This window comes from Eriocheir sinensis, chromosome 66 (genome assembly GCF_024679095.1).
Source record: "Eriocheir sinensis breed Jianghai 21 chromosome 66, ASM2467909v1, whole genome shotgun sequence".
Classification (NCBI taxonomy): domain Eukaryota; kingdom Metazoa; phylum Arthropoda; class Malacostraca; order Decapoda; family Varunidae; genus Eriocheir; species Eriocheir sinensis.
Window position 1 is genome coordinate 5,929,601 of NC_066574.1, and position 18,466 is coordinate 5,948,066.

Below are 18,466 nucleotides of genomic sequence, written 5' to 3' on the forward strand. Positions count from 1 at the left end.
TTCTGCACAGGCTTATCTATCCCCTCCTCGCTGTCCAACTTCCTAGTGCAAAAGTCTGAAACTGTCTTGATTCTTTCACCCTTTTCACTGGTAGAATTTGGAGACCATCAACCAGACGCACAACTTCATCTTCTACGAGTTCATCACCAGCCTCGTCACCTACTACGACCTCAACATAGGTGAGTCGCAAAACCTGACCTCCCACTGTCCCGCCGTCTAAGAAACAAGTCCACCTGTGAACGGGCGCATCGCGGTAAACCGAGTCGCAGGTGTTCCTTGACCTTCTTAGCGGTGACGGATGCTAGGCACTGATTATTGGCGGCCAGGCAGACGGTTCACGACATTCCTGGCCCAAATACTCATGCATCCGTAAATTTCCAACAAAGGCATGTGTTCAGCAAGAGGTAGGAAGTGGGTTAAGAGTTGCTTGTATATTATGTGAGGTTGTAATTTGAGGTGATGAAAAAAAGGTGCAGAGGCGTCAGGTGATCGGGGGAAAAGTGTGACCCGTCTGGGCAGGATCAGTATATAAGGGGGACAGGGAAGGCTCAAGGCATCAGTCACCAGCTGTCACCTGCTCCTCACACCACTGTCTCTTCAACCACCACCACCACTATCATGAAGGCTGTAAGGATCAGGCTCAGAGGATTGTTAAAGAACGATCGCTGCAAAGAATGGTTTCCAGCTCCCTTTTCAAGCAGCTTTTTGTATATAAGTTTAGACTTGCATACATAATTTCTAAGTCCATATAATTTCCCGGCACACATTTAACAAGGGTTCAAAATCTCTCCAGAGTGGACGAATTTTCACTACTACAATCATTATTATTATCTCCCTCTATCTTCCTCATGAACTTAAGTTCCTCAATTCGAAGCTTGTGTTTATTTACATATTTCATTCATTCAGTCATTCTGTCATATATTTATTTACTTATTCATTTATTTATTTATTGCTTCTTTTCGTGACTTAGGTTGCGATGATGGCGCTGCTTGCTGTGGCGACGGCCGAAACACTGTACACGGCCCCTGCCCCCGGCCCGGCACCTCTTCCTCACCCCGCGCCCTCATACGGCCCTCCCGCCGCCATCCTCAAGGACGAGCGAGTCCACCCCGACGCCCACGGCAACTACGCCTTCGATGTGGAGACCGAGGACGGCATCGCCAGGCACGAGTCTGGCGGCGTGGGCGGCACCCAGCAGGGCTCCTTCAGGTGAGCCAGCGACTATGTTATTCTGCTAAGCTTTCTTCTATGAACACCCGTTTTCTTTATGTTCATATATCTAATGCAATAGTTAACTAGTATCATTATTGTTGTCTTTATTATTATCATTATCAGTAGTTATTAGTTATTATTTTCATCATTCGTTGTTCTTTTCTGAAAATTCAAACAACAGTAAAATGAAAATAGTCAATGACGGCGATCATTTGAGCTTTTCTATTAATATAATTTTGAGGAGTAGCGCCCCAGAGAAGCCTGCCTCTCGCGACCAAACACCACGAAAAGCCATGCGCTATTATAGAACCACCGATCACTAACGAGCACCCACCTCCCACAGCTACACCGCCCCTGATGGCACTCCCGTCCTGGTCAAGTTCGTGGCTGATGATAAGGGTTACCAGCCGGAGTCCGACCTGCTGCCCGTGGCCCCCGCCTTCCCCCACCCCATCCCCCAGTTTGTTCTCGACCAGATCGCCAAGGCTGCCGCAGAGGACGCCGCCGCCACCCGTCCCCAGGCACCCCAGGTCCAGGCCCCGGCGCCCAGCGGAACCTACGGCCTGCCCTAGTTAACTCATCCTCCTCTCCCTACGATTTGACCAACTGATAACTCAAGATGAATTGCGTGTATGTGTGTGTGTGTGTGTGTGTGTGTGTGTAGATAGTACGGCTTATTTCTTATTTATTGTATTTACTTCGAATTGCTGTACATTGTAGAATAAACTGCATTCTCTATTCATGTAATTAACTATCTCCTATACAAAATAGTAAGTACTGAACACTGTGGCATCTACAAATTTATAATGAAACCGGTCAACACAACTGAAAAAGAAAAGTGCCCCAGAACCCTGTAAGACACTAAAAAAAAAAAAAATTAAATAAATAAATAAATAAATAAATAAAAAAAAATATATATATATATATATATATATATATATATTTATATATATATATATATATATATATATATATATATATATATATATATATATTACTCCATAAGGACTTACTGCCTGATTTTAGTAGTTACTGCCTCATTTTAGTGACTGAAGAAATCTGTGGTTTTGTGAAGCTGGCTGATAAAAAAAAAAAAATCCTCAACGTCTTCATCAATTGCAACACTATCCCTCCAGGAGGAGGTAACCATTCTCTTGATATTATCTTGTGTGAAAAAAGACACGAGTTTTTGCCCTCTGTACAATATGCAATATTATATACTCGACTTTCTACTCATGCTCATCCCTATACTGTCCAAACCCCTTATAGTAGTAGGTAATGGTGACAGTGACGGGACCAAAATAATTCGCAAGCATAATCAAGAATTTGCAGCCAAAAAAAAATGACGTCGAAAAATTTTGTACGTCGAATTTCCCGGCCGGCCGTGCGGCCAGTCAGCCGGACGGCCAGCCAGCCGCGCGGGCAGCCAGCCGCCGAGGGGACCTCCCCACTACCCAACCGGGGAGTGGTCACAAACCTACCCAAAAGTGACCATTCCCCCCCCCCCCCCCACCACCCACCCACCCCACCCCAAACACCCACCACCTTCCACGCCATCGTGTCTCCCCGGAGGCCTGAGCGTCACCCTCCTGCCGGGGATTGGTTAGGGGCGTCCTTTCGCGCCGTGCCGGGGCGTCGCCCTCCTGCCGGGGATCGGTTAGCGCGAGCGGTGACGTGTTCGGGGGATCGGTTAGGGGCGTCCTTTCGCGCCCTCCTGCCGGGGATCGGTTAGCGCGAGCGGTGCCTTGTTCAGGGGATCGGTTAGGGGCGTCCTTTCGCACTGTGCCGGGGCGTCACCCTCCTGCCGGGGGATCGGTCCTTTCGCACCGTGCCGGGGCGTCGCCCTCCTGCCGGGGGATCGGTCCTTTCGCGCCGTGCCGGGGCGTCCTTTCGCCCCAGTGCCGGGGGATCGGCTAGGGGCGTCCTTTCGCACCGTGCCGGGGCGTCACCCTCCTGCCGGGGGATCGGTCCTTTCGCACCGTGCCGGGGCGTCACCCTCCTGCCGGGGATCGGTTAGCGCGAGCGGTGACTTGTTGGGCGGAGGCCTGTGGCTACCTTTCCCCCTCCCTCTCCCTCTCCCGCTATTGATTTTTTTTCCAGTTTGCCAGCATGTGTGTGCGTGTCCCCCTCTATGCCCTACCCCTCGCGAGCGGTGACTTGATGGTCAGTCTGAGGGTACCCCTCCCTCTCCCTCTACCCGCTATTGATTTTTCAGTTTGCCAGCATATGCGTGTGTGTGTGTGTGTGTTACTGTTGATTTTCATATTGACTGGAGTTATATCGATTGTCTTTTCAGTGAGGGGTAGGAACGGGAAAAGTAGATTTTATACATTTTTATTGAAATATAGTGGAAAAAAATGGTATGACAAGTTATTATATTACCTTAATCTAGTCTATTTTATTTGTTCTTTCTTAATCCAGGCTAATTTGTTCTTTCTTAATCCAGACTAAATACATGCTAAGCCTAAAAACAAAAACACACAATCGCCATAAAAAAAAAGACATATTACAAACTCACACCGTACAGGCTCAAAGAAATACAATGGAAACCCACCCATCCTACCCTTTTTTTTTCCCTCCCCCAAAATAAATCCTAATTGAAAGAGACATATTACAAACTTATGTCGTACATGCCCAAAGACAGCCCATAAAAGGATGACAACACGAGTACATATACAAATGAAGAAAAAAAATACACAACACAAGTACATATATAAAAAAATAATACACACAGAGCGAGTACATATATAAAAAAAAGATTGTTAAGCACTAAATATAGGACTCTCACAGATTCGGCCACCATATGCATCTCTAACTTCCAAGACATTAGTGAATTTTATTCGCTTCCACTCATAAAATCCATAATGGATTTTAGTAACTTCCACACCACCCACCCCGCCTATGACACTTCCAAGAAAGGTCAAGCGGGTATGTCAAGTCAGAAGTGGGCGCGCCGCAACACTTCCGCCATATGCTGCATTTTTTTTCCAGTCGTGATTGACGCATTTCATGATCTTTTGCTGCAGACGACTTCGCCGCCGCTCTCGCGATTCAGCGCCCGACGGAGAGTCAAGACACACCATCACCGAAGCGTGTCTGTTGTTGTTGCCGTGGACTTATGAAAAGATAGAGAAACATTATTAGACAAAAAAAAATCAATCTCTCTCTCTCTCTCTCTCTCTCTCTCTCTCTCTCTCTCTCTCTCTCTCTCTCTCTCTCTCTCTCTCTCTCTCTCTCTCTCTCTCTCTCTCTCTCTCTCTCTCTCGTAAGAATAAAAAAATACTTACTATGCGTTACGCTGTCCGGTGGGTCGTTCTTCAGATGAGACACTGGTAATGGAGGTATCACATCCTTCCCTCAGCACACGCCGCCCCATTTTACCGACACCTCCCAACGCGCCGCGGTTGTTGTTGCCCAATGACTCGCCCGTGATATGTTCACCGGTAGACTTGGGAGTTTCTGGAACATCCCCCACCTCACCACCACCAACATCCGCTGAAATGACAAGAAATATATATATATTTTTTTTTTAAACACAATGAATAAGAAATACACACACACCAGCGCTTGTGCGCGCAGAAAAAAAAAATACAAGAGGCGGATATCTCACCTCCGTTTCTGGGATGTGATGTGTTATCCACGGCTTCAGCTTGGGATGTGTTATCCATGGCTTCAACTTCTAATGCGGCTTGACCCATTATCTGATCGTCAACATCGTCAGCATGAAGAGTTGCAGCGGCAGCGTGGGGCTGTTGTTGTTGTTGTTGTTGTTGTTGTTGTTGTAAGTTCATGACGGCGAAGACTTCCTCCATGACGCTCCTCTCGCAACGTTAGGGGACTGACTAAGCTACCCGGGGTTATTTGGGGCATATGCGCACACTACCACAAGCCTTTTCTTCTTCCGAGGCTACCCCAGGTTATAGGGGACACGCCCACACATGTATGCAAACACGCGCGCACATGCCCAAAACCACAAGCCATTCTTCATCCGAACAATAGGAAAGCGTGAACAAACTCACACCCACCCGGTCACGTCGCACGAAAAAAAAAAAAAAAACAGAATCCTGTTCTTAATAACTACATATAACTACACACACACGCCATAAATGAATAAGCTATATACTACTTCTCTACATTTTTTACACATAGGAAAGCGTGAACAAACTCACACCCACCCGGTCACATCGCACGAAAAAAAAAAATCCTGTTCTTAATAACTACATATAATTGCACACACACGCCATAAATGAATAAGCTACATGCTACTGCTCTACATTTTTTACACACACACACATTGTAGCATTTAATAAGTTAGCCACATATCTTAGAAATACAATGCTTGTAAGTCAGTCCTTGACTAGATTGACAAAATGTTTTTATACATGGGGGCATTTTAAACATTCTATAAGCATATGTTAACACCTTTCTGTCATTCTTCAAAAAATTTCCTAAATCATAATTATCTTTCAGAAACTGACTAGTCCTCTCTAAGCCTATTTTATTACATAAGTATACGAATTGAATGCAATACACGCCACACACCAGAGTTTTGTCCGACTGTAATCTTGCGGCAAGTTTAAAGACAGGATAATCTTTATGCTTATTTAAGAAACTTCGAAAGTACTTAGAATATAATGATGGGGTCAGGGCGTATGTGTCGAAGAAATATATACACTTATCACTAACATAGAACACCACCCAGTGACCCATTTTCGAAGCTTGCGATGCGCCTAACACATTAGCAATAAAGACAATGGGCTTGTCTGACTCACTCCTTAGATTTAATTTCGCTACATCGTCAGCGGGAAGACAGCCTAAGAAATATATATTATTGTGATAAAGTTTTCCTTGTAGAGCTTTCATAATTTGTTGATTATTCATTATGCTCTAGTGTCGCAAGACACGTGCCTCTCCGAGTTGATTGACAACACTCCCTTTGTATCCCCAAAACAGATAATTACTAAATTTTCATCCAAGCCTTTTTTAAGCTGAAGACTTATGCGTAAGTTTCCACTGTGTTCAAGAGGCACTGTGCCTCGTATGTCTTCCGGTAACAAACTAAAAACAAACACTGTCCTTCCTTTCTTAAAGCTATCGTAATCAAGCAAAGTGTCATTTTCTACTCCTAAACTATCTAAAATATCATAATAGACTCGCGTACACTCGTGGGGAAAAGAAACCGTATTTTATACATATTCATACCATTGACAGAGACTGTTAGTTCAGACAAATCAGCATTCTTGAAATACAAGCCATTTTTATTATATACACCGAAAAGGCCCTCATGTCAGCCATAACGATATATAAACGCTCTGGAATGACATTTCCCCACGGTTGGTCACAGACAATACTTGTCTGCTGTTTGCCGAGAACCAGAGATTTATATAACGTCTTGTTAAATATTGTACGCGTTATTTTTCCTGTCTCTAATTCTTTATTTAATGCAAGCAATGCTGACGGATAGGGTTGGAGTCTGGTGACCCAAAGTTTAGCAAAATCAATATGGGCACGCACAGCACTCCCATCGCCGTCAGTGTTCAAATACCAAGCTTCGTTAGCTAACTCAAGCCTTATTCTCAATGGGATGTCGTCGCATAAATACTGATCACAAGAAGTAATGTCCGACATTAATGGGAAGGTGAGATGAAGACCGTGATCTTTGATATCTTTTAAATGTCTCTTGTATTTGCTCCCAAGGCTAGTGAAGTATGCGGCGTCATAGGTTTCGGCTACGCCTGCTCCACCCGACCTGTTATCTTTGAGGAGGTTTCCTATTTCTCCGAATGATTTGAGTTTTAACGTGGAGAAGGTGGTGAGCATTTTTAGGAATGACCAGTAATTAAAGTATGGGTTACTTTCAACCATTTGATCGCCTACATACACCTGAATTGATTTGAACATGGTATTAGCAGTGCCATTGCAGAATTCGACATTGACAGCCTCCTCGACTTTTGTTTGTCCATCAGCTTGAGTGACACTTAATTTCAACTCAAGAATTAATTTAGCAAGATCGATAAATGCCCCCTTCACCCCCGGCACGCGGAACTCTAGGTACTTATCTTTTAACCGGGCGTGGCTGGACAAATTTACAGGTAAAATGTCGACAAGAGTTTTAGACGCAATAGAGCTCTCAACCTGGCGTTGTCTGTTGATTCTAGGGAATTCGTCAACCACACTGAGCGCATAATCAGAAATCGGAACGGAGGGAGCGGCGGAGGCCATGCTGTTGTCGCTTTCGTCGCCCGCTATATACTAATGGAGACACTGGTCGCGGGAGCGGGCGACGTGTTAACTTGATAAGAGACCACTCACTAAAAAAAAAATGGCAAGCCCACGCGCGCGCGCGGGTCAGAATGTTCCCTCCTTCCCCTTTTTTTTTTTTTTTCATGAGTGTCCACCGCACCTCCACATTACTAAATTATATCAAACACATCGCTGTTCTTTCTCTCGCAACCACTTTTCCTTTTATTAATTTTTTTTTTCTTCTTCTTGTTTCGCGAAGTAACTCTTCTTTTTTTTCCTCCTTTAATAATTCTAGCACCTACGTCACTTAAGGCTTCAATACCTCTTTTCTTTAAAGCGCCTCTCACACTTCTTTGTCCACTGCTCACATCCTGGATAACATCTTGAGTAAACTTAAGCGCTGAGGGCTTAACGGTTCTGAATAGAAAGGGCATTACACTCTTGGCTAGGTTTGCGAGCGTACTAAAAATACCGCCACCTCTTTGATGTAGTCTTGCAGGATGGGCGAAATGCACAGTTCGAATATTGTCAAAACCACCCCCCACCTGATGTGGAAAGCTACTCAAAAGACTTGAAAATTCACCATCTGTAGGAGGAAGAAACACTGTTCGCTACTATGACTGCATGACCACTAGTTAAAAAAATATAAAGCGTCATTTTATAGCTACACAGTGGTTTGTGTCTGTCGCCCATCCCCGGCAGTTGAGGCTTTCGCGGGAGATTCTTCGTCCCCTTCCTGCCCCAAGAGCATTACCTTAACGTTATTCAAATCTAGTTGGTGGGCAAAGATCTTAACTCCTTCAAGTAGGCCACGTTCCATTCATGATCCATCTTTCCCTTCGTCCTACGCCGGTAGGAAAATGACTTTTCGAATGTTTTTTTTCTGCTTTACATAATCACCAAGCTCATTGAGGCAACATTTAAAATTATCGCGTCTGCTTTGCTTGGTGTCCGACATTAAACCGTTCACATAATGCATATCTCTGCTGGTTTCAATAAAATATCTTGACACGTCATTATATTCTACAGATTCACCCTGACAAAATTGAGTCACCATACCCACCACAATGGGATAATTTGATTCCGTGGGTGGTTCCTTCACTACCAGCGACCCCACATTCGGTCTGTCACTCCAAACGACTCTGTTCAAATTATAAAGTTGTTTCCGATTTTCAAAGAGATTAGCATAGCCATACACTTCAGCCAAGTCCTTGGCTATACCGCTAAGTTTAAAACTGCTGGCGTTGATGGTGGCTACTAAACACACACTGTCGTCAATGAACTGGCGATCGGTCATTCGCCCTTCACAGGAATGATGGGATAATCTGACATGTTTATAGAAAAATATATATTAATTCTCGCTCTTACTCACGCTTAGTGTCTCCCTGTCCCGCGAGGTCACACAGTGTTTATATCCCACCCCAAAACAAAATCCTTTTTATACGCGATAATTCTCCCACGTCATACCCGGCATCCGCGGGGGCGGAGAAAGAAGGCGTGGGGCGTGGCTTTGCCTGAATTGGGGCACTTCTCCTTCCTCCCCAACCTCCTCCTCCAAACAGTTGCTTCCTTGCCTTATTATTGCGTATAAATGAGGGATCTAAGTTTGTGTTGTGGAAAAGCATTTTAATAAATGGTATATCATCAGCTTTGAAGCCTAATTTGCTGTTGACGTCACTTAAGGTTTGCAATATATCAATGACGTTAAAATTATTAATGGGGCTCAAAAGATTTCCGTTTGTATCCCATGTAATTCCTGGAGTATGTTTCATGAGAGCTAAGAAAGCTTTGGCATAATCCCTTTGAGCTGCTTTCATTCTAACATCAATCCTGTTATCTATGGCGGGTTTCGAATCGATAGTATTGGTGGGGAACGTCGTGCGAGGACCTATGGCCGCTATAGATGGCGGGTGGTTGTTTGGGTTAATACATCTTGCAGCGCGCGTCTCTTTATATTTTTAATGCAGTTGACGCCTTGACCGTCGAACCCGACAACGCTTTCCGCACTCTTTTCTTTTTTTTCCTCGTCCGTCTTTCTGTTTCGTTTTATGTTACGGCTCCCCGTAGAAGACTTGAGTAAAAATTGTTCTGCTGTTGATTTCGGGATGAGACAATATTCCTTCATTTTGTTAAAAGACCAGTTATGACACTAGCTGCCAGAGGTAACAGCACAGAGAGTATAGCACCGCCCCGCTGTGTTCGCAGTATTTTTTTTTTAGTGTACTTACCCCCTTGTTGGCGAGTTTCCTTATGTGTTTTTTATATTTGTTCAGGGATTTCACAATCTTTGTATTTCGCGTAAGATTAGTTTTTAGGAAATTTAGAAACACTTCTGACAAGCAATCTAAATGTTTCTTGTTCAACACTGCAATTACTTTTTTCCGCTTGTCGGGGGAGAGTTTAGCCAACAACAAAACAAGATCCTTGTGAACAAAGGCGAGGGGAGGTGCTTTTTTTTTCTTCTTGTTGGTGAATTCGAGGTCATTAGGAAATATCTTGAGCGTCTATCCAACAGTCTTGACTCGGATCATAACCCAACCAAGATACAAAAAATTGTTTGCGACCGTTCACCACTCTCGATTTTTTTTATGCTGACGGGGAAAACGTCCGGTAGCTGAACTTTGATAAGCTCCTCTTTGTAAAACAAGCCTTGGATGGGTTGATTGGATAAATCTTGCAAGGTATAACCCAATGGGGACTGTCGATAATCCACGCTTGCAATTTTAAATATTTCTTCTGTGTTTTGGATATGAAAGCCTCGGTTAAATTTAGAAGCTTTATCCGCGCCCACGAGTCGAACGTAGTCCCCGATGTTCAGCACACGACTGGCTTTACCTTGACGCTTTTCTCTGTTTTTATAATTATGCATTTTCTTAAACTGACGAATGATTCCTCGCGGGTCCTTCATGGCATGTACTTCGGCTGGGGGTTTTCCTAGACGTGCGTGAGGCGTGCGGTTATAGCTCTCGAGTACCTTCTGCAAGATGGAAATATACTCGAGTTTATTGTGAGCTGTCATATACCTATATATTCGACCTTTCAGAGTTCTGATAAATCGCTCAGCAAGGCTGCTTTTTATCTCTTGGGAGTAAACGCTGTACATTTTTATGTCTTTACTTTGCAAATAGGTTTGAAGTGGACGATTATAGAACTCTTTGCCTCGGTCAACACAGAGCCTAGAGACCCCACTGAAAGCAGCGTCTTCCTCTAGCAATGTCTTCATTGCCATTACCATCGATTTTGCATCTTTACGTTTAAGAGGCAGGGCTTTGGCGTACCTGGAAAATGCATCAACGCAGACTAAGATGTAATTATGACCTCCATTAAAGCGGGACAATTCTTTCATGTCCGCGAGATCTGCTGCTATGATAACTCGCGGTTTGGGACTGAGAATAGCGCGTCGCTTAAACTTATGGGGTTGTATCTTATGTAATGTGTGTGTTCTGCAACCTTCCATAAACTGTTCAACATCGCGCATAGAAACGTCGGGTTCAATGGCTCTCGCTGCTAAAAAATAAAGGCCTCACTCCACTTAAGCCTCCAGGTACTTGAGGGTCTTCATAAAGTGACTTTAAAAGACGTGTCTTGATGGGGCTAGCATATCGCTCACTCTCCACGAGTACACAACCTCACAGGAGCCGTCGTTCGCTATATTTGATCTCAGTGATAGGACCTCGGGGGTAGTTATGCAGACGTCAGCCAGCAGATAGCCGTATGGTTTTCCCGCAACAGCTCGCTTGTAGATACTGAGAAATGCCTGGGCTCTGTCACGACCATACAATTGACGACCTAGAAGTTCAATTTGACCAAGATCTCTTTGTTTAAGCAAAACGAAATGAGTGCAATTGAGGGATATGCTTCGCGCATACTTTCCCTGCATAAATAAGTTCTGAGAAATGAGTATGGAGCTAAGGCCAAGATGTCTGCCTTTAATAAAAACGTTGGCGACGCTTTCATCATTGGCAGCGCGTAAAAAGTTATCGTCATATACTACTAACATAGATTTATTTTTCTGACAGAGATCAATTTCCTGTTCTGGGTCTATAATGTCCTTACTAAGTATTACTTTATTTTGCAGCTCTGGCAAGTCTTGAATGGGATGATGTGTTGCACCGCAAATAAGAACTCGATAGAATTTGTCACAATATTTCCGCACAAGTCGCGTCACTAGCTGTGTCTTCCCAGATCCTGACGCACCGGCCACAAATATCCTCCTCCTCGCTCGCGGGGAAATAAATCGATAAGGTCTTCCCCGCACTCTTCCATGGCAAAAGTCTCGCCATGAGTGAGCGTTTTTTTGCTGGCCCACTGATTTTAAAAGAGAGGGTGGGTGGGTGTAATGTGCAAGACGATCGTGGCCGAGCGGTTTTCTTCAAAGTATATTTTTCGTCCATACTGATCCGTCACCACTACCGCCACTGAATCTATAGCGTTCTTCGCCAACTTTTTATACAGAGGTCTTTGCACTGAGTAATAATTGTTACTCCCACCGTAAGGAGAGTGGCTAAAATGTTCACAGTTTGGCTAGCAAATCGCGTGGGCTGGATTATGTCGCAATAGAGGTGGAGATAGTCCACGTCGGCGTGGGGTCTGGCGGGAAATCGGCATTTACCTGGCGAAGCGAGTAATGTGACTCCTCATCCGTGACGAATATATCATAGTAATGATTAGGAATAAATCCAAGAATAGCCGCCAATCTGGGCTTAAATAATAAACTTATTTTGCAATAATTTAGATTACCGCAGCCATCTATAGAGCGTTTGTGGTAGCATACAAAATTTTTGGTCCAACTCAGTATTCCGCCTTCTCCATCAAAATAATCCTTGTAATTTGTAAACCCAAACACTCCATTTAATATAGCTTGCCAGTATGTATTAAGGTCAGCCACAATTGCGCTTATTTGCTTGCTCGTTATATTTTTCGAGGGAGACAGCGAGTACCGCAACTGTTTTCCTGAGGTGTCATTGAGCGTTTCTGTGTAAACTTCCACTATGGCTTCTTTGTCTTCTCGATGGAGGGTGTATACTTCTCTAGGAATAAAAATACCGTGTAAGGCAACCTGATAATCTCGGTCGGGGTGTAAATTTAACGGTATGATTTCATTTTTAAATGAACCTGGCACGTTGTCGGGATAAAGATCGCGGCATCCTAGGCTACTAAGGTATATTATATGTTCGTCCGCGCTCGTCATGTTTGCGATAAAGACTGAGCTTGTTATGGTTTAGGCTTTAGCTTTTAAGTAACAGATCAATGATTGCTTTTAGCGCGAGCTCTGTCGCCGTTACAGCCACTCGCGTGGGCTCCTTTGTCTGAAACCCAGCCCGGTGGGGGAGGGAATCTCCATGCCATTCTCGGGGGTGGGGAGGGTGAGGATAAAGGCGACCGTGGAGATGATGTTGACGCCGCTGATAGCTGGCACGACGGGGTAACATTAGTTTCTCTCCTCTTTCTTTTGTTTGACCGATTAACGTTCTCTACGTTGTATTTCCTATATCTTTTTCTCCATAGATTACACGCCACTGGTCTAGTTCCATGACTATACACACCCTCATCACCACTTTCACTTAAAGTATCCCCGACAACATTATGAGTAGTACTAGCAGTAGTGGCAGCAGTGGCTCAACTAGTAGAAGCAGTTTGAGATGTCCTCCGCATTTGACGCAGATTCTCAGGTAAATCAGGGTGGCCATAATCTCTCGTAAAAACACGAGAAGGATTACCCGGCATGCTGTCATCAGAGAGCAGATGCACTCTTTTTGTTGTCTAATGCGCTTAAAGTCGCCTTCTCAATGGAGGTAGTGCATACCTGACCTTTCAGGGTGCGGATGCAATAGAGGCGTGCCTTGTCCACCCCGCCCTTGCAGTACCTGTCTGTATTTTTCATGATTATAGTTTCTCAAACTATAGTGAGGTACCCCTTTAACTTTTTTTATTTCTGCATCCTCGCCGCTTGAGGGATCATGCAATTTGATAGAGTACATCTTAGGTTTCAGGCAAAGCACTTCCTTTATATGGGCCGCGCCCACTTCTGACTTGACATACCCCGCTTGACCTTTCTTGGAAGTGTCATAGGCGGGTGGGTGGGAAGTTACTAAAATCCATTATGGATTTTATGAGTGGAAGCGAATAAAATTCACTAATGTCTTGGAAGTTAGAGATGCATATGGTGGCCGAATCTGTGAGAGTCCTATATTTAGTGCTTAACAATCTTTTTTTATATATGTACTCGCTCTGTGTGTATTATTTTATATATATATATGTGCTTGTGTTGTGTATTTTTTTTCTTCATTTGTATATGTACTCGTGTTGTCATCCTTTTATGGGCTGTCTTTGGGCATGTACGACATAAGTTTGTAATATGTCTCTTTCAATTAGGATTTATTTTGGGGGAGGGAAAAAAAAAGGGTAGGATGGGTGGGTTTCCATTGTATTTCTTTGAGCCTGTACGGTGTGAGTTTGTAATATGTCTTTTTTTTTTTTATGGCGATTGTGTGTTTTTGTTTTTAGGCTTAGCATGTATTTAGTCTGGATTAAGAAAGAACAAATTAGCCTGGATTAAGAAAGAACAAATAAAATAGACTAGATTAAGGTAATATAATAACTTGTCATACCATTTTTTTCCACTATATTTCAATAAAAATGTATAAAATCTACTTTTCCCGTTCCTACCCCTCACTGAAAAGACAATCGATATAACTCCAGTCAATATGAAAATCAACAGTAACACACGCACACACACACACACACGCATATGCTGGCAAACTGAAAAATCAATAGCGGGTAGAGGGAGAGGGAGGTACCTCAGACTGACCATCAAGTCACCGCTCGCGAGGGTAGGGCATAGAGGGGACACGCACACATGCTGGCAAACTGGAAAAAAATCAATAGCGGGAGAGGGAGAGGGAGGAAAGGTAGCCACAGGCCTCCGCCCAACAAGTCACCGCTCGCGCTAACCGATCCCCGGCAGGAGGGTGACGCCCGGCACGGTGCGAAAGGACCGATCCCCGGCAGGAGGGTGACGCCCCGGCACGGTGCGAAAGGACGCCCTAGCCGATCCCCCGGCACTGGGGCGAAAGGACGCCCGGCACGGCGCGAAAGGACCGATCCCCGGCAGGAGGGCGACGCCCGGCACGGTGCGAAAGGACCGATCCCCGGCAGGAGGGTGACGCCCCGGCACAGTGCGAAAGGACGCCCTAACCGATCCCCTGAACAAGGCACCGCTCGCGCTAACCGATCCCCGGCAGGAGGGCGCGAAAGGACGCCCTAACCGATCCCCGAACACGTCACCGCTCGCGCTAACCGATCCCCGGCAGGAGGGCGACGCCCCGGCACGGCGCGAAAGGACGCCCTAACCAATCCCCGGCAGGAGGGTGACGCTCAGGCCTCCGGGAGACACGATGGCGAGGAAGGTGGTGGGTGTTTGGGGTGGGGTGGTGGGTGGGGGAATGGTCACTTTTGGGTAGGTTTGTGACCACTCCCCGGTTGGGTAGTGGGGAGGTCCCCTCGGCGGCTGGCTGCCCGCGCGGCTGGCTGGCCGTCCGGCTGACTGGCCGCACGGCCGGCCGGGAAATTCGACGTACAAAATTTTTCGACGTCATTTTTTTTTGGCTGCAAATTCTTGATTATGCTTGCTTGTGTTGTGTATTTTTTTTCTTCATTTGTATATGTACTCGTGTTGTCATCCTTTTATGGGCTGTCTTTGGGCATGTACGACATAAGTTTGTAATATGTCTCTTTCAATTAGGATTTATTTTGGGGGAGGGAAAAAAAAAAGGGTAGGATGGGTGGGTTTCCATTGTATTTCTTTGAGCCTGTACGGTGTGAGTTTGTAATATGTCTTTTTTTTTTTATGGCGATTGTGTGTTTTTGTTTTTAGGCTTAGCATGTATTTAGTCTGGATTAAGAAATAACAAATTAGCCTGGATTAAGAAAGAACAAATAAAATAGACTAGATTAAGGTAATATAATAACTTGTCATACCATTTTTTTTCCACTATATTTCAATCAAATGTATAAAATCTACTTTTCGTTCCTACCCTCACTGAAAAGACAATCGATATAACTCCAGTCAAGATGAAAATCAACAGTAACACACACACACACACACGCATATGCTGGCAAACTGAAAAATCAATAGCGGGTAGAGGGAGAGGGAGGGGTACCCTCAGACTGACCATCAAGTCACCGCTCGCGAGGGGTAGGGCATAGAGGGGGACACGCACACATGCTGGCAAACTGGAAAAAAATCAATAGCGGAGAGGGAGAGGGAGGGGGAAAGGTAGCCACAGGCCTCCGCCCAACAAGTCACCGCTCGCGCTAACCGATCCCCGGCAGGAGGGTGACGCCCCGGCACGGTGCGAAAGGACCGATCCCCCGGCAGGAGGGTGACGCCCCGGCACGGTGCGAAAGGACGCCCCTAGCCGATCCCCCGGCACTGGGGCGAAAGGACGCCCCGGCACGGCGCGAAAGGACCGATCCCCCGGCAGGAGGGCGACGCCCCGGCACGGTGCGAAAGGACCGATCCCCCGGCAGGAGGGTGACGCCCCGGCACAGTGCGAAAGGACGCCCCTAACCGATCCCCTGAACAAGGCACCGCTCGCGCTAACCGATCCCCGGCAGGAGGGCGCGAAAGGACGCCCTAACCGATCCCCGAACACGTCACCGCTCGCGCTAACCGATCCCCGGCAGGAGGGCGACGCCCGGCACGGCGCGAAAGGACGCCCTAACCAATCCCCGGCAGGAGGGTGACGCTCAGGCCTCCGGGGAGACACGATGGCGAGGAAGGTGGTGGGTGTGTGGGGTGGGGTGGGTGGGGGGGGAATGGTCACTTTGGGTAGGTTTGTGACCACTCCCGGTTGGGGCGTGTGGAGGTCCCCTCGGCGGCTGTCGGCCCTCGCGGCTGGCTGGCCGTCCGGCTGACTGGCCGCACGGCCGGCCGGGAAATTCGACGTACAAAATTTTTCGACGTCATTTTTTTTTTGGCTGCAAATTCTTGATTATGCTTGCGAATTATTTTGGTCCCGTCACTGTCACCATTACCTACTACTCCTTATGCAAGAGTTAACCAGCATCTTCACTCTTTCATCCCTCACGCTGGTAAACTCTGGAACAATCTTCCTTCATCTGTATTTCCTCCTGCCTACGACTTGAACTCTTTCAAGAGGAGGGTATCAGGACACCTCTCCTCCCGAAACTGACTTATCTTTCGGCCACCTCTTTGGATTCTTTTTAGGAGCAGCGAGTAGCGGGCTTTTTTTTTTTTTTTTGTGCCCTTGAGCTGTCTCCTTTGCTGTAAAAAAAAAAAAAAAAAAAAATTAGTGCATTGGTTCTCAAACACACATTGTTTCCAAAAATATTACTATAATTACAGTACAGCTAAATGACTAGCCATAGAAAATGATAAAAAAAAAATGCCTTTGAAATCAAATTAAACTTTCTTTCAATTATGAAAGTAACATAAAACAAATAAAAATAATGCAGATGCCTTAATTTTTTTGTAAATGTGTATTGACCTCCTTTGTACTGTGTTGTAACAATAAGGCTGATGCATAAATGGTACTGTACGGGAGGCAGCTGATCTGTGACCCTGTGACCTCTGACCCGAGTGATGCAGGTAAAGTAGTTTATTAAGAACGGTAACACACAAGTGGTAGTAAGGTAGCACCATCGCGGCCAAGCAGACTCAGGTGTGAGGGGCTGCGTCTTTCCTCTCGCACTGCCATCCTCGGTGCTTCTTTATTTACATATTCTTCAGGATGCCAAAATTACAAGCCAGACTGACTGTGCTGACACCCTTTGCTTTGAATCTTGTCAGGGTTTCACTAAATACTACACTAAATACAGGGCTTCATTAAAAGAAACTTTTTATTCAAGAATAAAGATGTAATACTTCCACTCTACAATAGTTTAGTCAGACCCCACTTGGAATATGAGGTACAGTTTTGGTCTCCCCACCATGCAAAGGACATTGCTAAACTAGAAGGTGTTCAGCGTCGGGCAACAAAAATTATCCCTTCCTTGCGCAACAAATCTTACGAAGAAAGGCTTTCCACCCTTAACATGTTCTCTCTTCAGAAACATCGCCTCCGAGGAAAACTAATCGAATGTTTTAAAATACTTAATGGTTTCACGAATGTAGACAGATCAACATTGTTTATGATCGATGACACTTTGCGAACGAGGAGCAATGGCATAAAACTCAAATGTAGACAAGTAAATTCAGACTGCACCAAATTTTTCTTCACCAACGTTGTAGTGCGAGAATGGAATAAGCCTTGACTTGAACAGTCTCTTTGTTTATATTGGGCGGCTTCATGTTTGTGGTTCCTGTTGGTAGGTTTCTTTTTACTGTAATATAGTGCTCGGTAATCGATCAATTAAAGGGGGCATACACCGGGGGCGCGTCGCCTCGCCAACCCTACGACGCCAAGCCCGGGGGTCCTTCCGAGCAAGTCTCCATGCAGGCTCCCTTCTTATCCTACTCTAAGTCTATATATACCAAGTCAAGTCACTCTGCTTATAAACTGCGACCGGTACGCGCAGAAGGCGGTTTTGGGGTGGAGCAGCGGGATGACTTCACGTGAAGATAAAAAAAATAAAAAATAAATTACCCGCCAGTGCAGGGATGACTAAAGTTGGGGCCGTATGTGCACTCTGGATGTGCCTTTTCGTCTTCTTTCACAGCGCGTTCAGACAAGCCACTGGCGAAAAAATATGTCTTTTTATTGTGCTCTTGCGTGACTGTAATTCCATTGCCAACAAACGGCAGTGTGGGGTGTGAGGGAGGGCATGTTGAAGTGATTGATTTAAATTAGTCCACCTTTCCTCGTTTTCTCTAAATCCCTGTTTCTACATTCTCTAGTTTGGCTCCAAGCAGTGTCACGCATAAACCACGCCTCGGCCATGTCTCCTCCCACAAACCTGCGTATGACTTGACTTGGTGTATAACTGTATATAGACTTAGATCCTATTAGTTTGGTGTCCGTGTCGTTTTATATAAAGTCACTCATGC

The 18,466-nt window shown here is 45.4% G+C and overlaps 2 protein-coding genes across 2 annotated transcripts; one reads left to right on the forward strand and one right to left on the reverse strand.

Annotated features, from left to right (window-relative positions):
- The first annotated feature begins 563 nt into the window (after nucleotides 1–563).
- On the forward strand, nucleotides 564–1,950 carry LOC126987652 (cuticle protein AMP1B-like). Its single transcript, XM_050844780.1, has 3 exons — nucleotides 564–627; nucleotides 971–1,209; nucleotides 1,556–1,950. Exons 1-3 carry the CDS (start codon nucleotides 619–621, stop codon nucleotides 1,782–1,784), a joined length of 477 nt encoding a protein of 158 aa, XP_050700737.1. The 5' UTR covers nucleotides 564–618; the 3' UTR covers nucleotides 1,785–1,950.
- Nucleotides 1,951–4,228: 2,278 nt separating this feature from the next.
- LOC126987653 (uncharacterized) lies at nucleotides 4,229–5,324 on the reverse strand. The gene is made up of 3 exons (XM_050844781.1): nucleotides 4,823–5,324; nucleotides 4,500–4,707; nucleotides 4,229–4,327 (listed from the first exon to the last, which is right to left on the reverse strand). Exons 1-3 carry the CDS (start codon nucleotides 5,022–5,024, stop codon nucleotides 4,282–4,284), a joined length of 456 nt encoding a protein of 151 aa, XP_050700738.1. The 5' UTR covers nucleotides 5,025–5,324; the 3' UTR covers nucleotides 4,229–4,281.
- Between the last annotated feature and the right edge of the window lie 13,142 nt (nucleotides 5,325–18,466).

Bases quoted from the DNA above. Each gene is read 5' to 3' on its own strand.
- LOC126987652 (XM_050844780.1), top strand. The intron at 1,210-1,555 runs GTGAGCCAGCGA...CACCTCCCACAG, and splicing joins ACCCAGCAGGGCTCCTTCAG to CTACACCGCCCCTGATGGCA.
- LOC126987653 (XM_050844781.1), bottom strand. From the start codon at position 5,024: ATGGAGGAAGTCTTCGCCGTCATGAACTTACAACAACAACAACAACAA. The intron at 4,708-4,822 runs GTGAGATATCCG...TTGTCATTTCAG, and splicing joins ATCACATCCCAGAAACGGAG to CGGATGTTGGTGGTGGTGAG. The intron at 4,328-4,499 runs GTAAGTATTTTT...TCTTTTCATAAG, and splicing joins ACCGGACAGCGTAACGCATA to TCCACGGCAACAACAACAGA.